General features: G+C 46.5%; 1 protein-coding gene across 1 annotated transcript in view; it reads right to left on the bottom strand.

The window, feature by feature from the left end:
- The window catches only part of CACNA1I (calcium voltage-gated channel subunit alpha1 I), a 592,517-nt gene that overhangs the window by 240,944 nt on the left and 329,682 nt on the right, over nucleotides 1–21,891 (bottom strand). The window contains 2 exon segments of the mRNA XM_029587119.1: nucleotides 20,939–21,029; nucleotides 21,355–21,510. Coding sequence (XP_029442979.1) covers nucleotides 20,939–21,029; nucleotides 21,355–21,510 — 247 coding nt within the window.

The raw sequence follows: 21,891 nt of genomic DNA on the forward strand, positions 1-21,891 counted from the left end.
TAAACCGGTAGAGGAACAGCTTGTTATGCTTGGTGGTCCATGAGCTATGTCCGCGGACTGCCGCACTCACCCGCTGGCAGGTCGGTTGCGCTCGGGTCAGGAGGAATCCGGGTAAACCGGTAGAGGAACAGCTTGTTATGCTTGGTGGTCCGTGAGCTATGTCCGCGGACTGCCGCACTCACCCGCTGGCAGGTCGGTTGCGCTCGGGTCAGGAGGAATCCAGGTAAACCGGTAGAGGGACAGCTTGTTATGCTTGGTGGTCCGTGAGCTATGTCCGCGGACTGCCGCACTCACCCGCTGGCAGGTCGGTTGCGCTCGGGTCAGGAGGAATCCGGGTAAACCGGTAGAGGGACAGCTTGTTATGCTTGGTGGTCCGTGAGCTATGTCCGCGGACTGCCGCACTCACCCGCTGGCAGGTCGCATACGCGGTCGGCAGTAGCACGTGCTGATGCTCCTTCTCCTTCCTGCCTGTGCATCACTTCTGCACGTGCTGATGCTCCCCTCCTTCCTGCCTGTGCGTCACCGGAAGTAAACTTTGCCGGAGCCGCGTGGGCAGGAAGGAGGGGAAGCATCAGCGCGCGCAGAAGTGGAGCGTTTACGGACCGAGAAGAAGAGGCCCGGTAGCAGGGCCACTGCAGAGCCCATCCTGCGGCGACCGCAAAGAGGAGGCCTAGAGGTGAGTGCGAGCCTGTGCTAGAGAAAAATCCATATATAAGGCACACCGGATTATAAGGCGCACTTCCGATTTCTGGGAAAATCGTAGGTTTTTATGTGTGCCTTATAGTCCGAAAAATACGGTATGCACTTTGGTACAAATACTCTGGACAATGCGTTAATGAATGTTCAAAAACAATTCAAGGAGTTAGGAAAGGGTATCAGATAATATTTATTTTTTCATTTGATTCATTTTTCGTTTGCCATTACAGTCAGTGGGGGAAGCATTGCAGCTTATATTGGGTTCCAGAATTAGGGTTTTCTAATTAATTGTCTTAGATCTTGTGGGAATAAATCATCAGAAAGGGGATCAAACTCCAAGGTACCTAGAAAGACTGTGCAAAGTGGCTCTAAAAGTGGCATGAATAAGTTAAGGCTTCGTAAAGGGGCCAAGGGTACCAGCATTGGCAAGATTTCTCCAAGTCATTGTGAAAGGAGAATAGAAGCAGCAAAAGTGGTACGAACACTCCAAAGCTCCAAAAGAGAGCACCAGCAACAGTGACATGAACCCCTGATGGTTATTTCAAGGCACAAAAATTATCATTGGTAATACGGGAGTTGACTCTTGCTGGGAGGTGAACTCTGCAGGCCCACACTGACAGCTGGTGGAGATACTTTATAAGGAGAATGGTCTAGAGCTTCACCTTTACCAGCCCTTTTCCCTACCGGTTGAGCTTTTGGGTTTTGAGAGCCAGCAAGACTTAGGAAAATGTCTCTGAAGGAACGGTATGAAGGAAGGTCTAGGGCCAGGCAAGGGTCAGAAGCAGACAGCAAGCAAAAGCAGTCAGTATCCAGGGAAAGGGTCAGTGGCAGGCGGCAAGCAAGAGTAGTTAGTATCCTGGAGTCAGTCTACGAAGAAATCAAGGATGAGGCCAGAGGGACTGATATAGTAGGACAGGCCGGGAGGCAGGCAAAGCTAAATACAATAAGGCTAGGCAAGATGGAGTGATGAGGCAGGGCAAGCTGGAGAGATGAAACAAGGCTGGGCTGGACAAGGCAGGCAGGGATGGCAAGGCTGGACGAGATGAGTAGGAACAAGAGCATCATGCACTTTCGAGGTAGGAGGCCCTTTTGCTGAGGCACCGGCTAGGAGTGTGACTGGGGTTTAAATCCCCAGCCAGCTTTGTCATCATCTCTCAACACCTCCAGTGTTTTCCTATCATGGAACCTCTGACATAGTGCATACTGCACATGTGTGCCTAGTGGGCCCAGAAGAAGCAGTAAGGCAGCAGTGTCCTTGCCATATGAGCAGCATTAGAGGTGCCAGCAGCTTCCACATGTAAGTGCAGCCAGTCACGGGATGGCACCGCAAATGACCAATCGGAATAATCAGCATCCTAAGGTACCATAAATGGGATACACAGCAGAAAAGGTGGCAGAAGAAAGGCACTGATAAAGGGGTCAAGCAGCAGAAAGAGTGACTTCAAGACACCAAAGCATGCAAGGTGCAAGGCAGCACCCCCCAGACTGGAAGAACTCAAGGTGTAAGTCCTGGGGTATGACAGCAACGTACAGTGGCCAAGAGAACTCCAATATGTAAGGTCTGGGTATAGAACAAGGCTGAGTGGCACAAAAATCCCAAGATACTGGGTGGAATTTTGATTTTCTTGTGAAATAGGCTTTCCAAATGAAATGGAAATATATTCAGAGTATGCAAATAGTTTCACAAATGAGTGTGGTTAGCTTTTAAGGTAAGTTGTGAGGGATATTCTTATAGAAACATTTTCCCATATTCTGTAGCAGAAATCTGGTCTTTCTATTTCCTGATTTTCTGGTTTTGCATGAGTTCCCTCTTACTACTCTAGCTGTTAGTTTGGCATGTGGCAGCAAGTTCCCTATGGTGGTATGATAACTGGGCAGGAAGGTATGAGGCAGCAAGCCCATGGTAGGACAAACTTGTTTCTCTTGTCTTTATTCACATTTTTGTTCTGTGAACAAAACACCCCAGTGGAACCAACAAACAAACAGGACAGAAGAACCGGGCTGGTATCATTGTAGAGAAGTTAGAACAAAACAAATAACCATAAAATAGGTGGATAGGGACAAGAACATTTATTTTCAATATTTTACTTTTTTTTCTGGTGAAAATCAAACACCCCAAGTACAACCAAGAAACAACAGCAAAGAACATGGAAGCACCAAAATGTCCATGCACATAATTAGGCAATGCCATAGCAGGTAGGTAGAGCAGAAGCAATGGTAGTATTAGAGATATGGCAGGTAGCAATCAGGCTGCAAGTCCTCTATGGTGGTACTAGGGGTATGGCATGAATTCTCTCTGCCTGATACTTTGAATAGACTCAGAACATATAAATGGTTAACCTAATGAGTGTGGTTTGGTTTACTGTTAAGAAGAAAGGGTTGTTTTATTTAGAAACCTTTTTCCATATTCTATAGTGGAATTCTGGCTGTTCTGTTTCCTGATTTTCTGGTTTTGCATGAGTTCTCTCTGCCTGAATTATGCTTTTAACACATTCTCAGAACATGTAAATCATTTCTCTCCTCTATATTTTATATTCTGCCTGTATTTCTTCCTTAAGACTGAGGGGTTTTATGGACAAACCACTCCAGTATAATCGACAAACAAACAGGATGGGAGGACCAGGGTGGGAGGAACAGGCTGGGATCATTGCAGAAGGGTTAGAACAAAACAAAGAACTGTAAAATAGAAGGAAAGGAGAAGATTTTTTTTTTTGGGGGGGGGGGGGGGGGGGAGCAAACATCCCAGTACAACAAAGAAACAACTAACAGCAATCAACACAGAGGACCAAAACTCCCATGCTCATACATATTAGACTGGCATAGCAGTTAGGTGGTGCAGTAGCATCAAGTCCTCTGTGGTTGTATAAAGAGCATGGCAGGCAGGTAGAGTAGTAAGAGTCAGGCCCCTGTGAAGGTTGAAGAGACATGGAAGCTAGGCATGTGCCAGGAAGTAGGGATGTGAATCGTTTTTTGAAGATTTAAAACAATTGTCAGATATATTTTAAATCGTCAAAAATCGTTAGAGCCGCGATACAATAACAATTCCCCCGATTTATCGTCAAAAAATCGTAAATCGGGGGAGGGCGGGAAAACCGGCACACCAAAACAACCCTGAAACCCACCCCGACCCTTTAAAATAAATCCCCCACCCTCCCGAACCCCACCAAAATGTTTTAAATTACCTGGGGTCCAGTGGGGGGGGCCGGCGCGATCTCCCACAATCTCCCGCTCTCGGGCCACGGCTGCGTTAATAGAAATGGCGCCGGTGGCCCTTTGCCCTTACCATATGACAGGGCAAAGGTAGCGCCGGCGCCATTTTGGTTCCTGACACCCGACGTCACGAGTGCAGGAGATCGCTCCCGGACCCCCGCTGGACCCCCAGGAACTTTTGGCCACCTTGGGGGGCCTCCTGACCCCCACAAGACTTGCCAAAAGTCCAGCGGGGGTCTGGGAGCGACCTCCTGCACTCGCACTGTATTGCCAATATTCAAAATGGTGCCGGCGCTTCTTTTGCCTTCACTATGTCATACGGGTCGTATGACATACGGGTCGTATGACGGGTCGTATGGTCGTATGACATACGGATCGTATGACGGGTCGTATGGTCGTATGACATACGGATCGTATGACATAGTGAGGGCAAAGGTAGCGCCGGCGCCATTTTGAATATTGGCAATACGGCGCGAGTGCAGGAGGTCGCTCCCACCCACTCCCCAGAAGTTTTACTCCACAGCCCCCTCTCCCCACCCAGACCCTCCATTTTCAAGCAGTCTTTCTCCCCAGCCCCCTTCCAGCTCCCCTTCTCCCCAGAAATCTTGTTCCCCAGTTTCCTCTCCCCTCCCATTCCCCAACAGTCTTGCTCCCCCTCCTACACCTTCTTACCCACAATCCCCTCACTCACTGCAGGTGGCCAGTGCATGATTTCAGTGCATGCTGCTGACCCTTGTGGTGCTGCCGTGATCCCCTCACTCACCCTCCCTGCTCCTGAAGAACCAAAGGATTACGATCTTGCAGCGCAGGCTGCTTCCTCCCTCCCGGCTGCCAGTGCCTGAATGACATCATCAGTTCACCCCCTGCAAGGCCGCGATCCTTTTATTCTTCAGGAGCAGAGAGGGTGAGTAAGGGGATCATGGCCGCACCATGGAGGTGAGCAGCATTAAGGAAATCCGTCCCACTGTCACCAATGAGGTTTCTCCTGTTATCAGTGGCTTCCCAGTCCGACGCCTATGAATGGAAAAGCAACGCGGCCCTATCAGAATCATTAGCGTGGCTACCGGGCCGTACTGTTTTTCCACTTACTCAGGCCCCACATGGCGGTGCTATGGCACCTTTCAGTAGTGTCGTCTATAGCCGTGGCCATATTGGCCATATTTGACCATCACCAGAGCCAATACTATGGCTCTGGTGATGGTCAAAGGCCATGATAAAGATAAAGTGACCAGTGGTGTACCTACCTCAGGACTAGTGCTAGGGTCCTTATTCCCCAATATCTTTATTGGCAATGTTACGGGATTTGAGGGAAATGTATGTTTATTTACAGTTTGATACAAGAATCTGTAACAGGGTAGACATACCAGGTGGTGAAGAAAAATAAAAGAGCACACGAAAAATTGTTCAAGAACAGTCAGGTATTTTAAAGCTGTGCTTCAGTTCCATAAAGTGTAAAATCTTACATCTGAAGCACAAAAATTCATTAAGCCAATTAGGATACAAAAACTGGCAACTGCTAAAAAGGAAAAAAGCCTAAGAGTGATCATCTAACATGACAGGAAGGCTGCCAGTCAGTTTAATAAGGCAACAGGGAAAACGTATGATATTCTCTGATCTGATCAAATTTATGATATTTGATCAAATATTTGATCAAAAATTTATGATATTTGATCAAATTTATGATATTTGATCAAATATCTGATCAAATTTATGATATTCTCTGATCTGATCAAATTTTTCATACATAATATCCATTAAAGAGAGGTTGGCCCCTTGCCCCCTCTTCTGTATATAGTATTTATTCTATTTTATTTCATTTTATTTATATATTTATTGCTCCGTTCACCCCTTCTTTATTTTCCTACTCCAAGTTAAGGCTTCCTTGTTATAATGTAACTGTATGCTCCGTATCTCTTGTTGATTGGTTAATTGTATATTCTGCTTAGTTCATTGTAAACCGAATTGATTTGATTTGTATCAAGAAAGTCGGTATATAAAAGCCTTAATAAAAATAAAAATAAATCTGCAACATCAACAGGACAAAAAGAGGTATTATTTCCCATATACTGTATAACTCATTAGCGAAACTACACCTTGAGTACTGCGTTTCGTTCTGAAGGCCATACCGGCGTAAGGAACCTGCTCAGATGGAAAGTTCAGAAAAAGTTTACAGAAAAGACAAATGGCCTGCAAAACAAACCTTAAACACAGAGGTTTAAGGCACTTAGAATGTACTCACTGCCAGAAAGAAGAGAAAAAGGGGATTATGATAGAAACATTCAAGAATTAGCAAGCTTAAATAAAGTACAAGAAGATGTATAGAAATAAATCAAGGCCCAGGGGTCATGATTTGAAGCCTGAAAGAAGCCTGAGAAGAAATATTTTTTTACTGAGAGGGTATAGAAGCCTTGAATAACTTCCAGCAGAGATGGTAGAAAGCAAATCTCAGTGGAGAAACAGCCTAGAGGTTAGTAGCAGCAAGTTTAAAACCAGGAAAGCCAGGGTTCAAATCCTACTTTTGCCCCTTGTGAGCTTGGGCAAATCAGTTCACACTCCACTGCCTCAGGTACAAACTCAGGGCCTGATTTACTGAGGGCTAGATTTTAAAAGCCCTGCGCACGTAAATCCTGCCGGATTTACGCGCACAGGGCACTCGCACCTCGGCGCGCCTATTTTGCATATGCCGCCGGCACGCCCAAAGCCCCGGGACACGCGTAAGTCCCGGGGCTTCGTAAAAGGGGCGGGAGGGGGCATGTCTGGGGGCGTGTCCGGGGTCAGGGGGGCGGTCCGGGGCGGGTCTGGTGGCGTGGCGACGGTTCGGGGCGGGCCGGGAGGGCGGTCCCGAGTCCCCCGGCACTGCGGCCTGAGCCGGGGGATGCCGAGGCGGCGCGCGCAAGTTGCGCCTGCTTTAAGCAGGCGTAACTTGCCCAACAAAGGTGGGGGGGATTTAGGTAGGGCTGGGGGGTGGGGTAGATGGAAGAAGGGAGGGGAAGGTGGGGGGATGCGGAAGGAACGTTCCCTTCCGAGGCCGCTCCAAAATCGGAGCGGCCTCGGAGGGAACGGAGGCAGGCTGCGCGGCTCGGCGAGCGCAGGCTGCCGATTTTGCGTAGCCTTGCGCACGCCGACCCCAGATTTTATAAGATACGCACGGCTACGCGCGTATCTTATAAAATCCGGCGTACTTTTTAAAGATCTACCTCTAAGGCTTTATCCCCATTCTGGGTCTATGGGAAAAATGCTTAGTAAATAAGGCCCTTAGTAGTGAATTTTCAAAGGAGTTACATGTGTAAAATTAGTATGTAGGCAGGCAAGTAGCATGTACTTTTGTACATGCTGTTTTATAAACATCAAAAATAGGCACTTATTTTCAGTTTTGTGCGCACATTTACCTGCTCAAAAAAGGGGCGGTCTAGGGGAATTCCAGGGCGGGGTAATGAGAAACATGTGGAAATTGCTGTTTTATAAGAGATTTACACTAGTACATTAGGCAACTTATTAAAAAATGTTAAACCTGCTAATTATCTAGCACAATTGATATCAGACTCATCTGTTGTCTGATATTGTTGGCTGGGAGGTCTGTGGGAACTGGGGGAAGCTCAAGGTGAAGAACTAGGAGGATCTTCATGACCTGGAGAGGAACTGGGCAAACTGGTGGAGGTATTAGCAAACTGGTGATTTTAATTACATGCACATGTTTTAAAATATACTTACCTCAGTCTATGAATTAAGGTTTTACATGAATGAGTTATATTTTTTCACGTGTAAAATATATGTGTGTCTGTTTATAAAATAGGTAGAAAAAACACACACTTTTAATGCATTGCTGATATTCATGTGCAACTAGACATACACGCACTGTATAATTTGCGTGGATTAAATACATGCCGGTTACAAAAGAACATAGTAGATCTCTCCGCAGTCATATACGCGCGTATGTGTTGTGGCGCGGATCTGTTTGAAAGTTATCCTCCCTGACTGTGAGCCATCGGGGGACAGGGAAATACCATTACCTACAGTACCTGAATGTAACTCACTTTGAGCTACCAATTAAAAGGTGTGAAGTAAATCCAAATAAATAAATAAATAAATATTTCAAGACTTCCTCCACTCAGAAACCACCATCTGTTGTGGGGTTCCTGAACTCTGTCCCAGTGTTTCTCAACCGTTTTAAGGCCAGGGACCAGATGGCTAACCTCCTAAACTGACATGGATCCAGCTGGGGGAGACACCTGAAAAGTGGGGAAGGATAAGTTCCTTTCTATGGCTGAAAAGTATGGGGAGATCCCCCGAGCATCCCTCCCTCTTCAGGAGTCTTCCCCATTTTTGGCCCCTGCCACACCTTCATGTTTTAATTACAAACAGAATTATGACATAGGAGCTGTGCCCCTTGCACCCAGAGCAGGGGAGAGAAAAAAAGAGCCAGCAACTGGCTGGATTTATTTGTTTTACAGAGCCAGAGTGGGGGCAATCCTGGCTCTGCTGAGCCCACTGTTCATACCTGGGAACTTTTGTGCTGTTGATTAGCTGGAGAGAGGGGGCAAATGTGAATTAGCTTTCTCTCTTTCACATCCCCCCGTGCTAATCCACATTCTGTCTCTCCCCCCCCCCCTCCAGGGATGACCCCAGCACTCTCCTCATGCTACATCCCCGTAAGTCACAGCTCCCAGTGCTCCCTCACTCTCCCTTCAGATGCATCACAAGTTCTAGAATCACAGCTGCAGGCTGAGCTGGGCCTGTTCCAGCCCCTGCCCTCCCCTTGCTTCCTTCAGTGTCTGGTCCAGGCTCACCCTCCTCCTCCTGTTCCCTGCAGGCTTACTAGAGGAGGGAGGGAGGGGGCTGAGGATAGAGTAGACACTACAGAACAGAATACAATTGCTTTGCTCCCTTCTCCAACCCTTCTCCTCTTGTCCCCTGCAGGTATTCTGAGGAAGAAGAAGAAGGGGGCTGAGGTTGGAGCAGACAATGTAGAGCTGAAAACAACTGCTCTGCTTCCTTCTCCAGCTTCCCGCCCCCTTCCTCTACCGGATTCCTCAAGAGCAGTGGCTGCAGCAATAGACAGAGGCTCGGAGCTTTCTAGTGTTTCCATGGAGATCAGGCAATTGATGCAGATTCCCTGGACTCTCCAGATGAAAGTTCCCAGCTACGTCACTATTCATATTTAGTCTGCCGGTCTAGTCAGCTGTTCAGTGCCAGTGGTAGCGAAGAGCTAGAAAGTGCCAACAGCCTGTCCTTACACCCAGAAGCAGCAGCAGTGTGCAGCACTGAGGGGCCTGGAGTGAAGCTGGGAGGACATTTTGGCTTGGAGGTTCAGGGCAATACAGAATGTCCTACTCTTGGCTGTGGGCAACCAGGTCTGGACCAGTACCCTGTGCAGTTGCAGCATGGGTCTACTTCCTCCTACAATGACTACCACTGGGTAGACCAGTAAAAATGCTGTCAGGGACCGCTACTAGTCCAGAGACCAGTTGTTGGGAAACATTGCTTCATCCTATATAGCTTGTAAACAGATGTACATTAACTACCATAAACCCTTTTCTAGCTTAGAATCCTTTTCTACAGTGTATTACCTGGTGACCCTCTACTGCTTCCTGCCTGTTCACCATTGCACCTCTGTATTTAAACTGGTAGCAGTGAGTTTAGATCAAAGACTTATCTTTCAAATCTGCCACGATAAACTCTAAAACAAAATAATATGCCATTCCTCTTATATGCATATGGGCCCATCATTGGAAAGATGCAGGACACTGGGATAGTCCAAAGCCCTCATGACACACCAATTCCTTCTCCTCAGTGGCCAATGTTTATGGGGAGAACCTTCACAGAACCTTGGCTAATTCCCATGGAGAGATTATTGTTTTTTGTCTCCCAGACCTGACAGATGTTTTATCCACCCCAAATGGCTCATTGGATTGTGGCATTAGCATCTGAATTGCTGTTAAACATTCCCTGGAGCTGTCAGAGGTATGTGAGAACATCGAAAACACCTAGGGGCTGGCTGGAAGTGCTTCTATTGAGCAGCAGGGCTTGGGAAGTGAAGAAGTAGGGGAAAGCACGATGAGGCTCTATCTGGCGCTAAAAAAAACAAGCACCTTGGTTATAAGTTCCTTCGCAAATGTGTTCTTTTACTGATAGTCCCTTATGCTCAGCTTTATAGTTAATGATGATTGTCAGGGAGAGAGAAGTTAGATTTGTTAAATTTACACCTCAGTAGAACATCATAGATTTCAGAGTTTTGAGATGGACAGCAAGGAGGAGTTCAGGGTTCAGAGGCAGAACAGGTATATAGAAGTAAATATATAGAAGTATATATATACAAAGGTGTATAACATATAGAAGTAAATAGACAAAAAGAAACAAGAGTAACAATCTACTATAGCAATGCACAGTTTTTATCTGTCCTGAAATTGCACTTCAGGCTGCTAATGTCACAATGCTAGCCCCTCCCACTCAGCCAGGGGCTCCACCCATTTCACAGACTGCACTGTTTGAGCTTTCTGGAGGATAAAGTCTATATCAGGGATGGTAATTTTATAACTCCGTGCATAGTGGAAGAAGATGTGCGCACAATGTACACGCAGATTTTACCAAGGATTTTCAGAGTGCATTTAGGTGCACACATTTGCTTTGGAAATCCGTTCTTAATTGACTGGAATTGCACAGAATAATCCACATTCAAAAGTTACACCTGCTCCAGGAGAATACATAATTTGTGCTTGGTAATTTATAAGCATATTTTGGATAATATGAAAGCATGCATGCAAGTGGTATGCCCACCCTGGATTTGCCCTCTGGAAAATGCCTACTCCCGGTGCACATAAAAGTACATCCAAAACTGGGTTACACATTATTTTATGTGCGCTGGCCCCCAGTTAATTTTCAAAGCGACCCTTACATGCATACAATGGGGTTTTATACACATAAGTCGCTTTGAAAATCAGGCCCATAATAATACACATTTTTGGTCTGTTTAAAAAATAAGCGCGCATCGCAACAATGGCTGACATGACTCAGAAATAAGGCAACTTTCCCAAGAGAGCCAGGGGATCTGAATTTGTATCCAGGATTTCTCCCGACTCATACATCAGGATTCTAAAGGCAATCACAGTAGAGGACTGGCCTACTGGTTAGATACAGCAGCAGGTTAAGAACTAGGAAAGCCAAGCTTCAAATCCTGCTGACGCCCTTTGTGACCTTGGGTAGGTCACTTCAATCTCAGGTACAAACTGAAGGGCGTCATTTACTAAGCTGCAGTAATTTCCCTGGAGAAGGAAAAAAAAACATGGAATTTACTAAACTGCAGTACAGACTACTTGCAGTTTAGTAAACCCTGCGGTAATTTCCCCTGCAGTAAAATACCCCCCCCTAAACAGTGCCGTGTGAGGGTGGCCCCGCAGCCTGAGGCTGCCACCTTCTTATAGGGTTCTAGTGGCTTGAATAGCCGCCCCACCCTCAGTATACCCAAACCCTCCAGGGGTGTCATAGGATCCCCTGTCCCAACACCCTTCCCTGGCTGTTCCAAGAGGCAGTCGTGAAGAAAATGTAAAATCTTAAGGTTAAAAGTCTGGAGCCTTTTTGGCCCTGGGGAGCACAAGTCGGGCTGGGGAATTGAACCTGAAACATAATAAATGCCATAAGGGGGTCAAACCAAAAGGTTCATCAAGCCCAGTATCCTGTCTCTGACAGTGGCTAATCCAGATCATAAGAACCAGGCAGGATCCCAAAGAGCAGGCCCAATCCTTCTTGCACCGGATTTTCCAAGTCTACATGGCTAATAATGGTGTTAAGGACTTTTCCCTGAGGAACTTGTCCATACCCTTTTTAAACTCAGCTTTATGAACTCCTTTCCATATTTCCTCTGGCAAGAAATTCCACAGTTTAATTGTATGTGAGTGAAAAAATATTTTCTCTGATTTTTTTTAAATGAGCTACCTATTAGCTTCATGGACTGAACCCTAGTCCTAGTGCTCTTTGAAAGGGTAACTAACCTTTAAGAAACAATCATGCTTATGCACCACCCAAGACTTCTGGAATAATCAAAAATCTACCTTATAAATGGGCTCTGACCGACGGCCCGCAAATTGCGCAGTAGAGAGCAGCTCTACCGCGCATGTGCGGGCGAGCACGTCGGTCAGAGCCGTGCGTGCCCGAAAAAAAAAAAAATGGCGGCGAGGGTGAAAAGCTGGAGCGGCGGCGGCCCCGAAGCAGGAGCGGGAGGAGAAGCAGCGGCGCCGCGCGCGCGGGGAGTGACAGCCCCCCCCCCTCCCCCCGATATCTGCCGGCAGGAGCGGGAGGAGAAGTAGCGGCGCCTCGCCCCCTCCCGCCCCCCCCCCCGAGATCTGCCGGTTGTGGATGATCAGAGAGGGGAGGGGATTGAGAGAGGGGGAGTGACTGAGGAGAGGGAGGGGAAGGTGAGAGAGAGAGAGAGGGAGGGAGGTGAGAGGGAGGGAAGGTGAGAGATGAGAGAGAGGGAGGTGTGAGAGAGGGAGGTGAGAGAGGGAGGGAGGTGTGAGAGAGGGAGGTGAGAGAGAGGGGGAGGGAGGTGTGAGAGAGAGAGGGGGAGGGGGTGAGAGAGAGGGAGGGAAGGTGAGAGAGAGGGAGGGAAGGTGAGAGAAAGAGAGGGAGGTGTGAGAGAGAGGGGAGGGAGGTGTGAGAGAGGGAGGTGAGAGAGAGGGGAGGGAGGTGTGTGAGAGTGAGAGAGAGAGAGAGGGGGAAGGGGGAGGGGGAGAGGGGGGAGAGAGTGAAGGAGGAGGGAGAATGAGGGGAGGGAGTGGGAAGGAAACGGACCGAGCCCGTTGTTACGGGCTTAACGGCTAGTATCTTATAAAATGAAGTCTGTCTTGTCATATTAAAATTAATAATATTAATATATTTTTAAACATACATGGATATGTCTGTATATACATATGCACACACACACACATACTCACCCATACCTACACCCTACTAAATTCCCAGGGAAATCCATTTCTTATATATTCTTGATTAAGAATTTAGATTGCTTTGTCAATACTTGTGCGCAGCAAGCCAATAAACTGAACTGAATTGAACACAGAGAGCGAGGTCCTCCTGTATTGAGTGTATGTCTGTTTGGAGTCCTGGAGACAAGAGTTCTACCGAGTGGGGGCTGAACCCAAAGAGCACTTCAGATGTGCTGTGATGCCTTCACAGTTTGTAAAACTTATGGTATGTCTTTCTGTGTTTGTACACTATCGGGCTGATGCAATAAAAGTGTGCTGAAAGCAGGCGCTCAGTGTTGAGTGCCTGCTTTCCTGACGTGCGCCTAGGCACCTCTTCTTGGGAGCGCCATGCAATATTTAAATTAGGGGTCGCACTGCCAAGGAGGCGCTAGGGTCGATTGCGTGCCCCTAGCGCCTCCTTGGCAGCGGGCACCCAGGAGAAATCGGCTGACTGCGGGTTAGGAAAGCGGACGCTCAATTTTATAAGCGTCCATTTTCTTAATTGGTGCACAGCCATGAGTTAGGAAAATGGACGCTCGTTAACTGAGCATCATTTTTAAACTTTTGGTTCCTCTGACTTAATTTTGCCATGAAATTAAGTTGGAGGATGTACAGAAAAGCAGTATTTTCTACTTTCCTGTACAACTTTAGGGGTGCTCAGAAATTAATGCCTGCTCTGGGTAGGCGTTCATTTCTGAGCGTAAAAATGTGCGGGTTCAACGCACATTTTTTTTGCATGTGGGGTGAATAACTACGGTAATAGCCTCATGGACATGCATTTGCAAGTGATGAGCGCTATCAGTTTTGCGGAGCGTTGGACACGCGTTGTGGACTTGTTAATCCCCTTATAGCATAAGGGGCTGTGGATATGCGTCCAACCGTGGGTTAAAAAGTGTGCTTGGATGAGCGAACATTTTTGCATTGGCCTCAATGACAGTAATGTTAAAATGAGCGCGCATGCGCCCAATCATGTGCACATATCGACACGAGAGTGAAGATACGCTAGAATTTTTAATCACGCACGCACTTAAGCATGTATGTTCTAAAATACACCAACCAGGCGCATGTATGCTCCTAATTTTAAGATTAGGTACTCAAGCAAAGCTAGTGCGTGTGGCTTCCATAGGACTTTGTCGGCTTTTATGCACGAATGTCAGGGGATTTTAAAACATGCTTGCGGAGGGCACATTCCCAGTTTTTCAATTAGTCCACTAGTTAGTCCAGTTAATAGCGAAGTCTTTCCGACCCCTCTGGTCCTTCATCCTGAATGCCGCCCACTTGACCTACACCCCTCACCCTGTTTTGTAAGCCCTAAAACTCGAGATCTACAGACTTGTTCCTCATTATGAGCAGCGGTAAAGTTACACAGATATCTAGTATAATGCGTTGCGGTTTTTGGTTTCAAATATATGGAGTTACGTGCGTAAGCGTTGGCCTAGCCCTGGACTGCCTATGCCCCCTTATCCTGCCCCCTGATTCCTCACATGTGCATGGGTATATACATACATGCATAATTTGCAGCTTTTTAAAATCTGCATTGCTGATGTGCGGCCCACATCCATGCATATGTGGGCATTTCTGCACTATTGATGCTTTTAAAATTGACCTCTGTGCTTGTGTTTTGGGGGTTCATATGTCCAAATAGCTCTGGGTTCTTCCTCGATTTATTTGGATATTTTATTAATAATTTATTATTTGTAATTCAGCTGTTTTTTTATGCTGAAATGTTTGAGTTCTATGCTCTTAATTTTGCTATTCGTTGGTTGTCATATTGATGATTATGGCTTGTACCTCACTTTTAGTGTGTTATTGATTAAGCGAGAAACAAAAAAAAGAATTAAAAAAGACATGGGATAAAATGAGCCCTAGTAGCATGAGGATGGTAATGATTCCCTGGGGTAACCTGCGCAGAGCAGCACTTAAAGACCTAAACAGAAGACAGAAATAACCTGCATAGAGCAACCCAAAAAATTCAGTGGTACAATTTGATAAGTTGAGTGAGGGACATGGGAGAACTGCAGGAACTTCTGATGGTCGGACCAAATTCCTCTGTGAAGATATGCCTCGGTCAGGTCCAAAGAAGCTAGGAACTCGCCTTTGTGAACGGATGCCAGGACCACTCTTAAGGTTTCCATGCAAAACCTTAGGATTCTCAGACATCGATTGACTCTTTTTAGGTCCAGATTGGGACAAAATGTGCCATCTTTTTTGGGTACGACGAAGTAGATGGAATAATGGCCCTTTCGATGCTCCAATGGAGGTACCAGCACAATGGCTGCGAGCTCTCTTAGATGTAAGGTGTCCCGCACCGCCTGACACTTTTGAGTGTAAGAACATGGAGAGACGAGAAAATGGTCGTGAGGGCGCCGTACAAAATCTAAGGCGTAGCCTTGTTTTATCACAGTAAGGACCCACTGATCCGATGTTATTTTGGCCCACTCCTCGAAATAGAGAGACAATCTGTTTCCCACTACCGGAACTGAGGAACGGACCGGCCTCATCTCATTGAGAAGTTTTTGCTCTACCAGAGGACTGGGAGGAATCAGGTCTCCCATAACAATGTCCTTGAAAGGACTGAGGCCAAGATTACTGTCTAGCAGGCTGTTGCTGAAAAGAAGAACCTGAAGAGTGGAAGGAGTGAAACATGCGGTTTCATCGTAAATGGGATCTGGAAGATAATGATCCCCTTGTCATGAGCCTATCCTCAGGCAGACGATGCACCTTATTTTCTCCGAAGGAGTGAATCAAGTCCTCAAGATCCTTCCCAAAGAGAAGTTTACCCTTAAAGGGTAAAGATCCCAATTGAGCTTTTGAAGAGACATCCACAGACCAGTGTCTTAACCAGAGAAGTCTGCAGGCAGAGACAGCCGACACCATTGATCTGGCTGAGGTACGTAACAAATCATAAAGAGCGTCAGCACTGTAAGCAACAGCGGCTTCCAAAAGCCCAGCTTGAATAGCCTCAGACTCAGAAAGAGAAGAATTATTCTGCAGGAGCTGAACCCATCAGAGTTCTGCTCTTAAAGCAAAACTACTGCACATAGCAGCTCGGACTCCAAGAGCCAAAACTTCAAAAATCTTTTTAAGTTGAACCTCTAGCTTTCGATCCTGAAGATCTTTGAGAGCTTTAGTACCGGTAACCGGGATTGTAGTCTTTTTGGTAACAGCAGAGACCGCTGCATCAACCTTGGGAACACGCAAAAGGTCCAAAGCATCCTTAGGCAGAGGATATAGCTTATCCATGGCCTTGCTGACCTTTAATCCCAAGTCAGGGGTGTCCCATTTGCGAAATAATAAGTCTGTGATTGAAAGATGAAAAGGAAAAGACCAAGTGGGACCATGAAGACCAACCATGACAGGGTCAATTGAACCCATACGAGAATCCTCTGGCAGGGAATCAATTCCCAACTCCTCAAGAATCGCAGGAATGAGAGGAAGAAGCTCATCCTTCCTAAAGAGGCGGACCATCCTTAGGATCATCGCCTTTGACCACATGAGGAACCTGAGAGGGCAAGGGATCTTGACCAGCAACAGAATCAGGGTCCTGAGGAGGAATGTCACTTGGGTCCCCCTAGTCTGACTCTGAGGTATCAGAAGATGTGTCAGATAAGTGCCGAGACACCGGAGTCCTAAGAGAGTGTTTAAGCTTGGGAACATCCATTCCCCGCAAGGATTTGATCCGTTTAGAAGCTGCTTTTTGAGACAATGGTACTGAAAAAGAAATCCCCTCAGCATTCTTTTTTGAGGACTTTCTGGCCTTATAAGCTTTATGTAAAAACATAATAAAGTCAGAAGAAAATGAAGAAGAGGAGTCTGAAGTCCCCTCAGGATTCTCCTCAGCAGCAGCTGAATTAGCAAAACAATCACCTCCCTCGGAGGCTAATTGCTGTGGAGAAAGAGCAGGAGGAGAAACCCCTCCCCCCTCTGCTGTGAGCAGAGAAGCTTGAACAGAGCCATAAATAGCTTCAGATGAAGCAGGAAATGGGAAGGAGGCTACAGCAGAAAGACGCGGGCGTCCCTGTCTTACAGAGCAATGGAGCGAGAAAGAAATAACACCCCCAGCTGTCCCTGAAGATCCCTCCCCCCCGGGGAGGCAGGAGGAGCATAGGCCATCGCGAGAGACTCTAGCCCACACGTCTCCACACACGCGGCAGGCCAGACTGCGTGGCATTTGTGAAAAAAAAAATGAGCCAGCTGAAAGCAAAAGAAAAAAGCCTGCCGACCACCCAAAGCAGCTAAAGAGGTAACAGGGAGTCCGACTGGCAAAGTAAAAAGGCTATAAATAACTTTTTTTTTTTTATACAACCTGAAAGAAGCTTGGTCCTCTGCTCCATGGGGTGAGTGAACCGGGCTCCCCGGTATCACCCCAAAAACTGAAGCCAAAAAAGCCTAAAGTCAAAAGCCTCAAATACCAGGGAGGATGGTCCCCTCAGGACCTGCCAACTCCCTGGGAGGCTAGTCTCCGCTTGCCCTGCTTTCAGGGAAAAAAAAATCCTCTTTTTTTTTTTTTAAAGTAAAGTAAAATAAGAAATACTTAAAAGAAAAGGATAAAATTTATGAACGAAAATATCTATTTTGTCTGTATTTTTCAAAACTAACTGACTAAAATCCTGACTGTAGGTTTTGCACTCCCACCATCTGCTAGAGGCAGAAAAATACTGACGTACTGTAGGTGCACCTCACGGAAGGGGGCGGAGTCAGTTGGAACTTTTTCTGCCTCCCTCTGCAGGTGAGTGGACAGAACCCAGGAGTCTGGACTGATCCGGGTACGTACAGGGAATTAACATTTATCTTCTACCATTGTGCTATTACCTGGTTTCTACCTAAATTTTAAAATCTACGCAGATAACATTCAGTTCACTATTCCTTTTTCCGAATCCTGGTCAAAAACCTTTGCTTTACTCTAACTATACTTAACAATAATAAAAACCTGGCTGTCCCATAACAGATTAAAATTGAGCGCCTCAAAAACAAAGTTAATCTATCTATCGACTGTACCAGACTCATTATACCAACCTCCACAAAATTTCACAATCGAAGGTCAACCCATACCTATAAGGCCATATGCAAAAAACCTAGGTGTGATTATTGATTCCAGACTAGTAATGACCAATAACATATCAGCCATAGTAAAAAAATATTTTTTCAAATTACGTATGCTAAAAAACTAAAACCCCTGTTACTACCATCAGATTTCCGTTCAGTGACACAGGCGTTAATTTTAACAAACTTAGATTCCTGCAATTCTTTATATTTAGGGCTACCCACATCAACTATTCAGCCTTTGCAACTTGTCCAAAATGCCATAGCTCGGATTCTGTTTAATATACCTCATAGAGAACATATCACATCTGTCTTGCAGCAGCTTCACTGGCTACCAATATCCCACTGTATCACATACAAAATTTTGACTATCATCCATAACCTACTATACAACCAGGGGCGGATCGGCCCATCGGTCATCCCCCGGTGGGCCAATCGCTCCAGTCATGTGGTCTGCCGTGCGCGGCCGTGACAAAGCTGTGCTCAGCAGACCACGTGATGTGTCCTGGGCCGGCCTGGGCGGCGAATACCTGGGCTGGTCCAACATCATGAATCCGCCGCTATATACAACTCAAATTCAGTTTAGCTTTGCTCCCTACTAAGAATTTACAAACCTACTAGACAGCTTCAATCTATGGGCAAATTGTTATGTAGGGGTGGTTTTGAAGGCCTTGCATTCTGTTACATAGCGGGGTGTTTAGTGTGCCCTTGGGCCTTAGCCCGACCCCAGACGGGTCCAGGATCAAACCGAAGGTTGGCGACGTGTCCCAGCATGGCAGAACACGGTCTTACCCTCTGCCAGGCCTACAAGCTCCCAGAGCCAACAACAGATGATGTTGGTAGGGGAACGGTCCTCAGACTGTTCTGAGCCCTTTCGGACCTGCCGCTTGAATTGGCATGGAGCAGCAGGCTGGCCTGAGGATGAGGGCAGACGGAGGCCTTGACACAAAGACATAAGACCAAGGTTGATGCGACAGCATCACAGACGAGGGTTGAAGCAAAGACATGATACCAGAGCTGATGCAACGGCATCAGAGACGAGGAACTTGGCAAAGTCCAGATGAGACGAGAAGCTGGGAAGGAAGACATTGGCACTGTCTCTCAGGGCGCCCTACACAGCCCACCTTCACGGGCGGACCCAATGGGCTGGTCGCGGACCACCCTGTCCCACTGCGCGCCCTACACAGCCAGAGGATGCTGGTCACGGACCACGAGGAGAGCGGGACGAGCGCAGGAGAGGATCCAGTTGAGGTGGGACTCCGACGACGAAGCCGATGTCATCCGAAGCACTACAACGACCGGCAACACAGGACAGCTCAGGAGCACAGGACACTAGTCCACTGCTGGCATCTCCAAAGACGGAGAAGCGTCACCTGGAGATCCACGGCCGTCAGAACAGAAGGCTCCAGAGCAAGAACAAACACCAAGGAGGGCTGAACACCAGGGAGCGAGACATCAGGAGATAAGACACCAGGATACCTGGACGGGGACCTCAGGCAATGAAGACAAGGTTCAAGATACAGACGAGACGAGGAGCTCCACGAAGAACACAAGAGCCTGTCAGACGTTGGACAGCCGGAGCTTCCAGAGACGAAGTAACTCCGGTGCAAGGCTAAGCTGACTGGAAGTTGAAGTCCTTTTATAGGGCTGCAGACCGGCGACTCCCTGGGAGGAGTTTGGATGGCCCACACCTAGCTGGCCCTATAACTAAGGAGGAATGCTGCGGGTCAGCCCCTAGGGAGAAGGGCGTGACTCAAACCAGGAAGGCCATGCAGACACAAGCAAGCCTTGGACAGGCCCCAAGAACATTGAGGCCTCCCAGGCCCTGGAGCAAATCCTGGATAGTTCTTCCTCCCTGAACAAATCCGCCTAACCGCAAACACTAAAGAATTTAAGAAAGTTTTGAAAACTTACCTTTTTACTGCTGCTTATAATATTCAATAACTAATACCTCCTATTCATAACAGAAATTGTTTCCAGACTAAATTTATTATAAATGTGATGTATTTTTATGACTGATTGGTTTGTCTTTTAATTATGAATGTTTTACTGTAAACCGCTTAGATGGTCAGACTACTGTATGATTTTGCAGTATATAAAAACTTTAAAATAAATAAATAAATATTTGAGTGTTGGCAGTTAGTGCTCTTTTGGTATGGGAGGTTTACTATATTGTAATTGTTTATTCATGGCTTTCTGAGGGCCAAACACACACCCAATGCATATTACAAAAAGCCTAATGCCATATGGGTTCCAACTGTCTTTTGTATGCTGGGGAAAGAGGCTAGAGGGAGCGAGACTGCTGAAAGGTTGGGAAGGGAGTGTTGGAGGGTAGAGGGAATGGAAGGAGCAAGACTGTTGGTGACTTGGGAGTTAAGAGGAAGGAGAGTTGGAAAAGAGGGCTGAGGGAGCGAGACTGAATCCCCTACTATAAATGTCACTGCACGCCACTGACCAGCGCATTCCAGAAAGAGTTTCCTTCTACTGCTTACAGGACCACCAATGCACAGCGCATGGTTTTTACTATTAGATGGAACCCAGCTCCTTAGTCATAGCTGAGTCAGATTTGATCTCCCAACTGTCATATGAAATAAACTTAATCTTTCTGTTTTAAAGAAGAATTTACAGGATGCCCCTCCAGCATGTTCCTGAAATGTAGAAAAACAAATAATGTAGAAAGGAGGAGAAAGGAACAGAGAGGAGGAGGTGTGGCCTTGTGGTTAGAGCAATTCGGGCCAAGAACCAGGGAAATCAGGGTTCAAATCCTACTTCTCCCACTGACACGCTTTGTGACCTTGGACAAGTCACTTTGTCTCCTGTTGCTTCAGGCATCCACTTAGATTATAAGCTTTTTGGGAAGGGAATGAATGTACCTGAATTACTAATACTGTAAGCTGCACGGACTGTTAAATGGAAAGATGGGCTAAAACAATCCAAATTAAATTGAATTAGAGTCAAAAACATTTTGGTTCCACAAAATGCAAACGCTTTCCCCAAAGGTTTTTTTAAGGTATATATTCTGTAGCACTTACCAGAACCTTCCTGAACATCCCTGAATTTCTCACATTCCTCCATATTGGAAGAACTTCTCTCCTCATCAGAATATGATCTGTTTGCGTCTCCCTGGAAGAAGAAGGAATAAATAATTGTTTTTGAAATTCAAGTCAGCGGCAGAGTGGAAGGGATCAGAGGGAATTTCCCCACATACTTTCCCTTTAGAAATATAATACCTGTTTATTTACAATTTCCTCATCACCTTATTGGTCTCTTTCCCCTTTCCTACATTCTCCTTTTTTTCTTGTCTGCCCTTCCCTCTCATTCCTGTTCCATCCCTTTTTTTTGTATCTACCTGACTCCTCTCATTTATCTCTCACTCCTTCTTCACATTCTAACTTATCTTCCTTTCCTACCTCTCCCACAGTAGCACCCTTCTCTCCCCTGCTCATACCTCTGCTTGAAATCCTTCCACCAAGATAGCAACCAGCAGATTGAAAAGGACATAGTTGCCAAAGGTCATGAGCGCCACAAAATACAGTGCAGCCCATGGGGACGTGCTTGCCATCCCATTGTACAGCACCACATTCCAGTCCTCCTGGGTCAGGATCTGTAAAGAAAGGAAAAGCAGCCAGTGTCTGAAACAGCTATCCACACCAAAATCAGTCTGCTGGAATGGACTTTTATGAACAGGACTCTGAGTAATTTTGGTTTTGAAGAGAACTTTCATGAATGAGTCATGGCAATGTAGCGAGGTCTGAAGGCCCAAAGTTCGATCCCCCCCTCTTCCAGCTCAGGCAGGGGACTAGATAGGGATGCCCTTCATCTTCTCCTTCTTATCTGCTTTAGTAATAGGGCCTATATTAGGGCCTTACCTAGAGTACATAGCATCAAAGTTAATGGAACAGACAGAGCAAAAAACGGAAAATTGGTTCTTACCTGCTAATTTTCGTTCCTGTAGTACCACAGATCAATCCAGACTGCTGGGTTT

The sequence above is a fragment of the Rhinatrema bivittatum genome, chromosome 2 (assembly GCF_901001135.1).
Source record: "Rhinatrema bivittatum chromosome 2, aRhiBiv1.1, whole genome shotgun sequence".
Lineage (NCBI taxonomy): Eukaryota > Metazoa > Chordata > Amphibia > Gymnophiona > Rhinatrematidae > Rhinatrema > Rhinatrema bivittatum.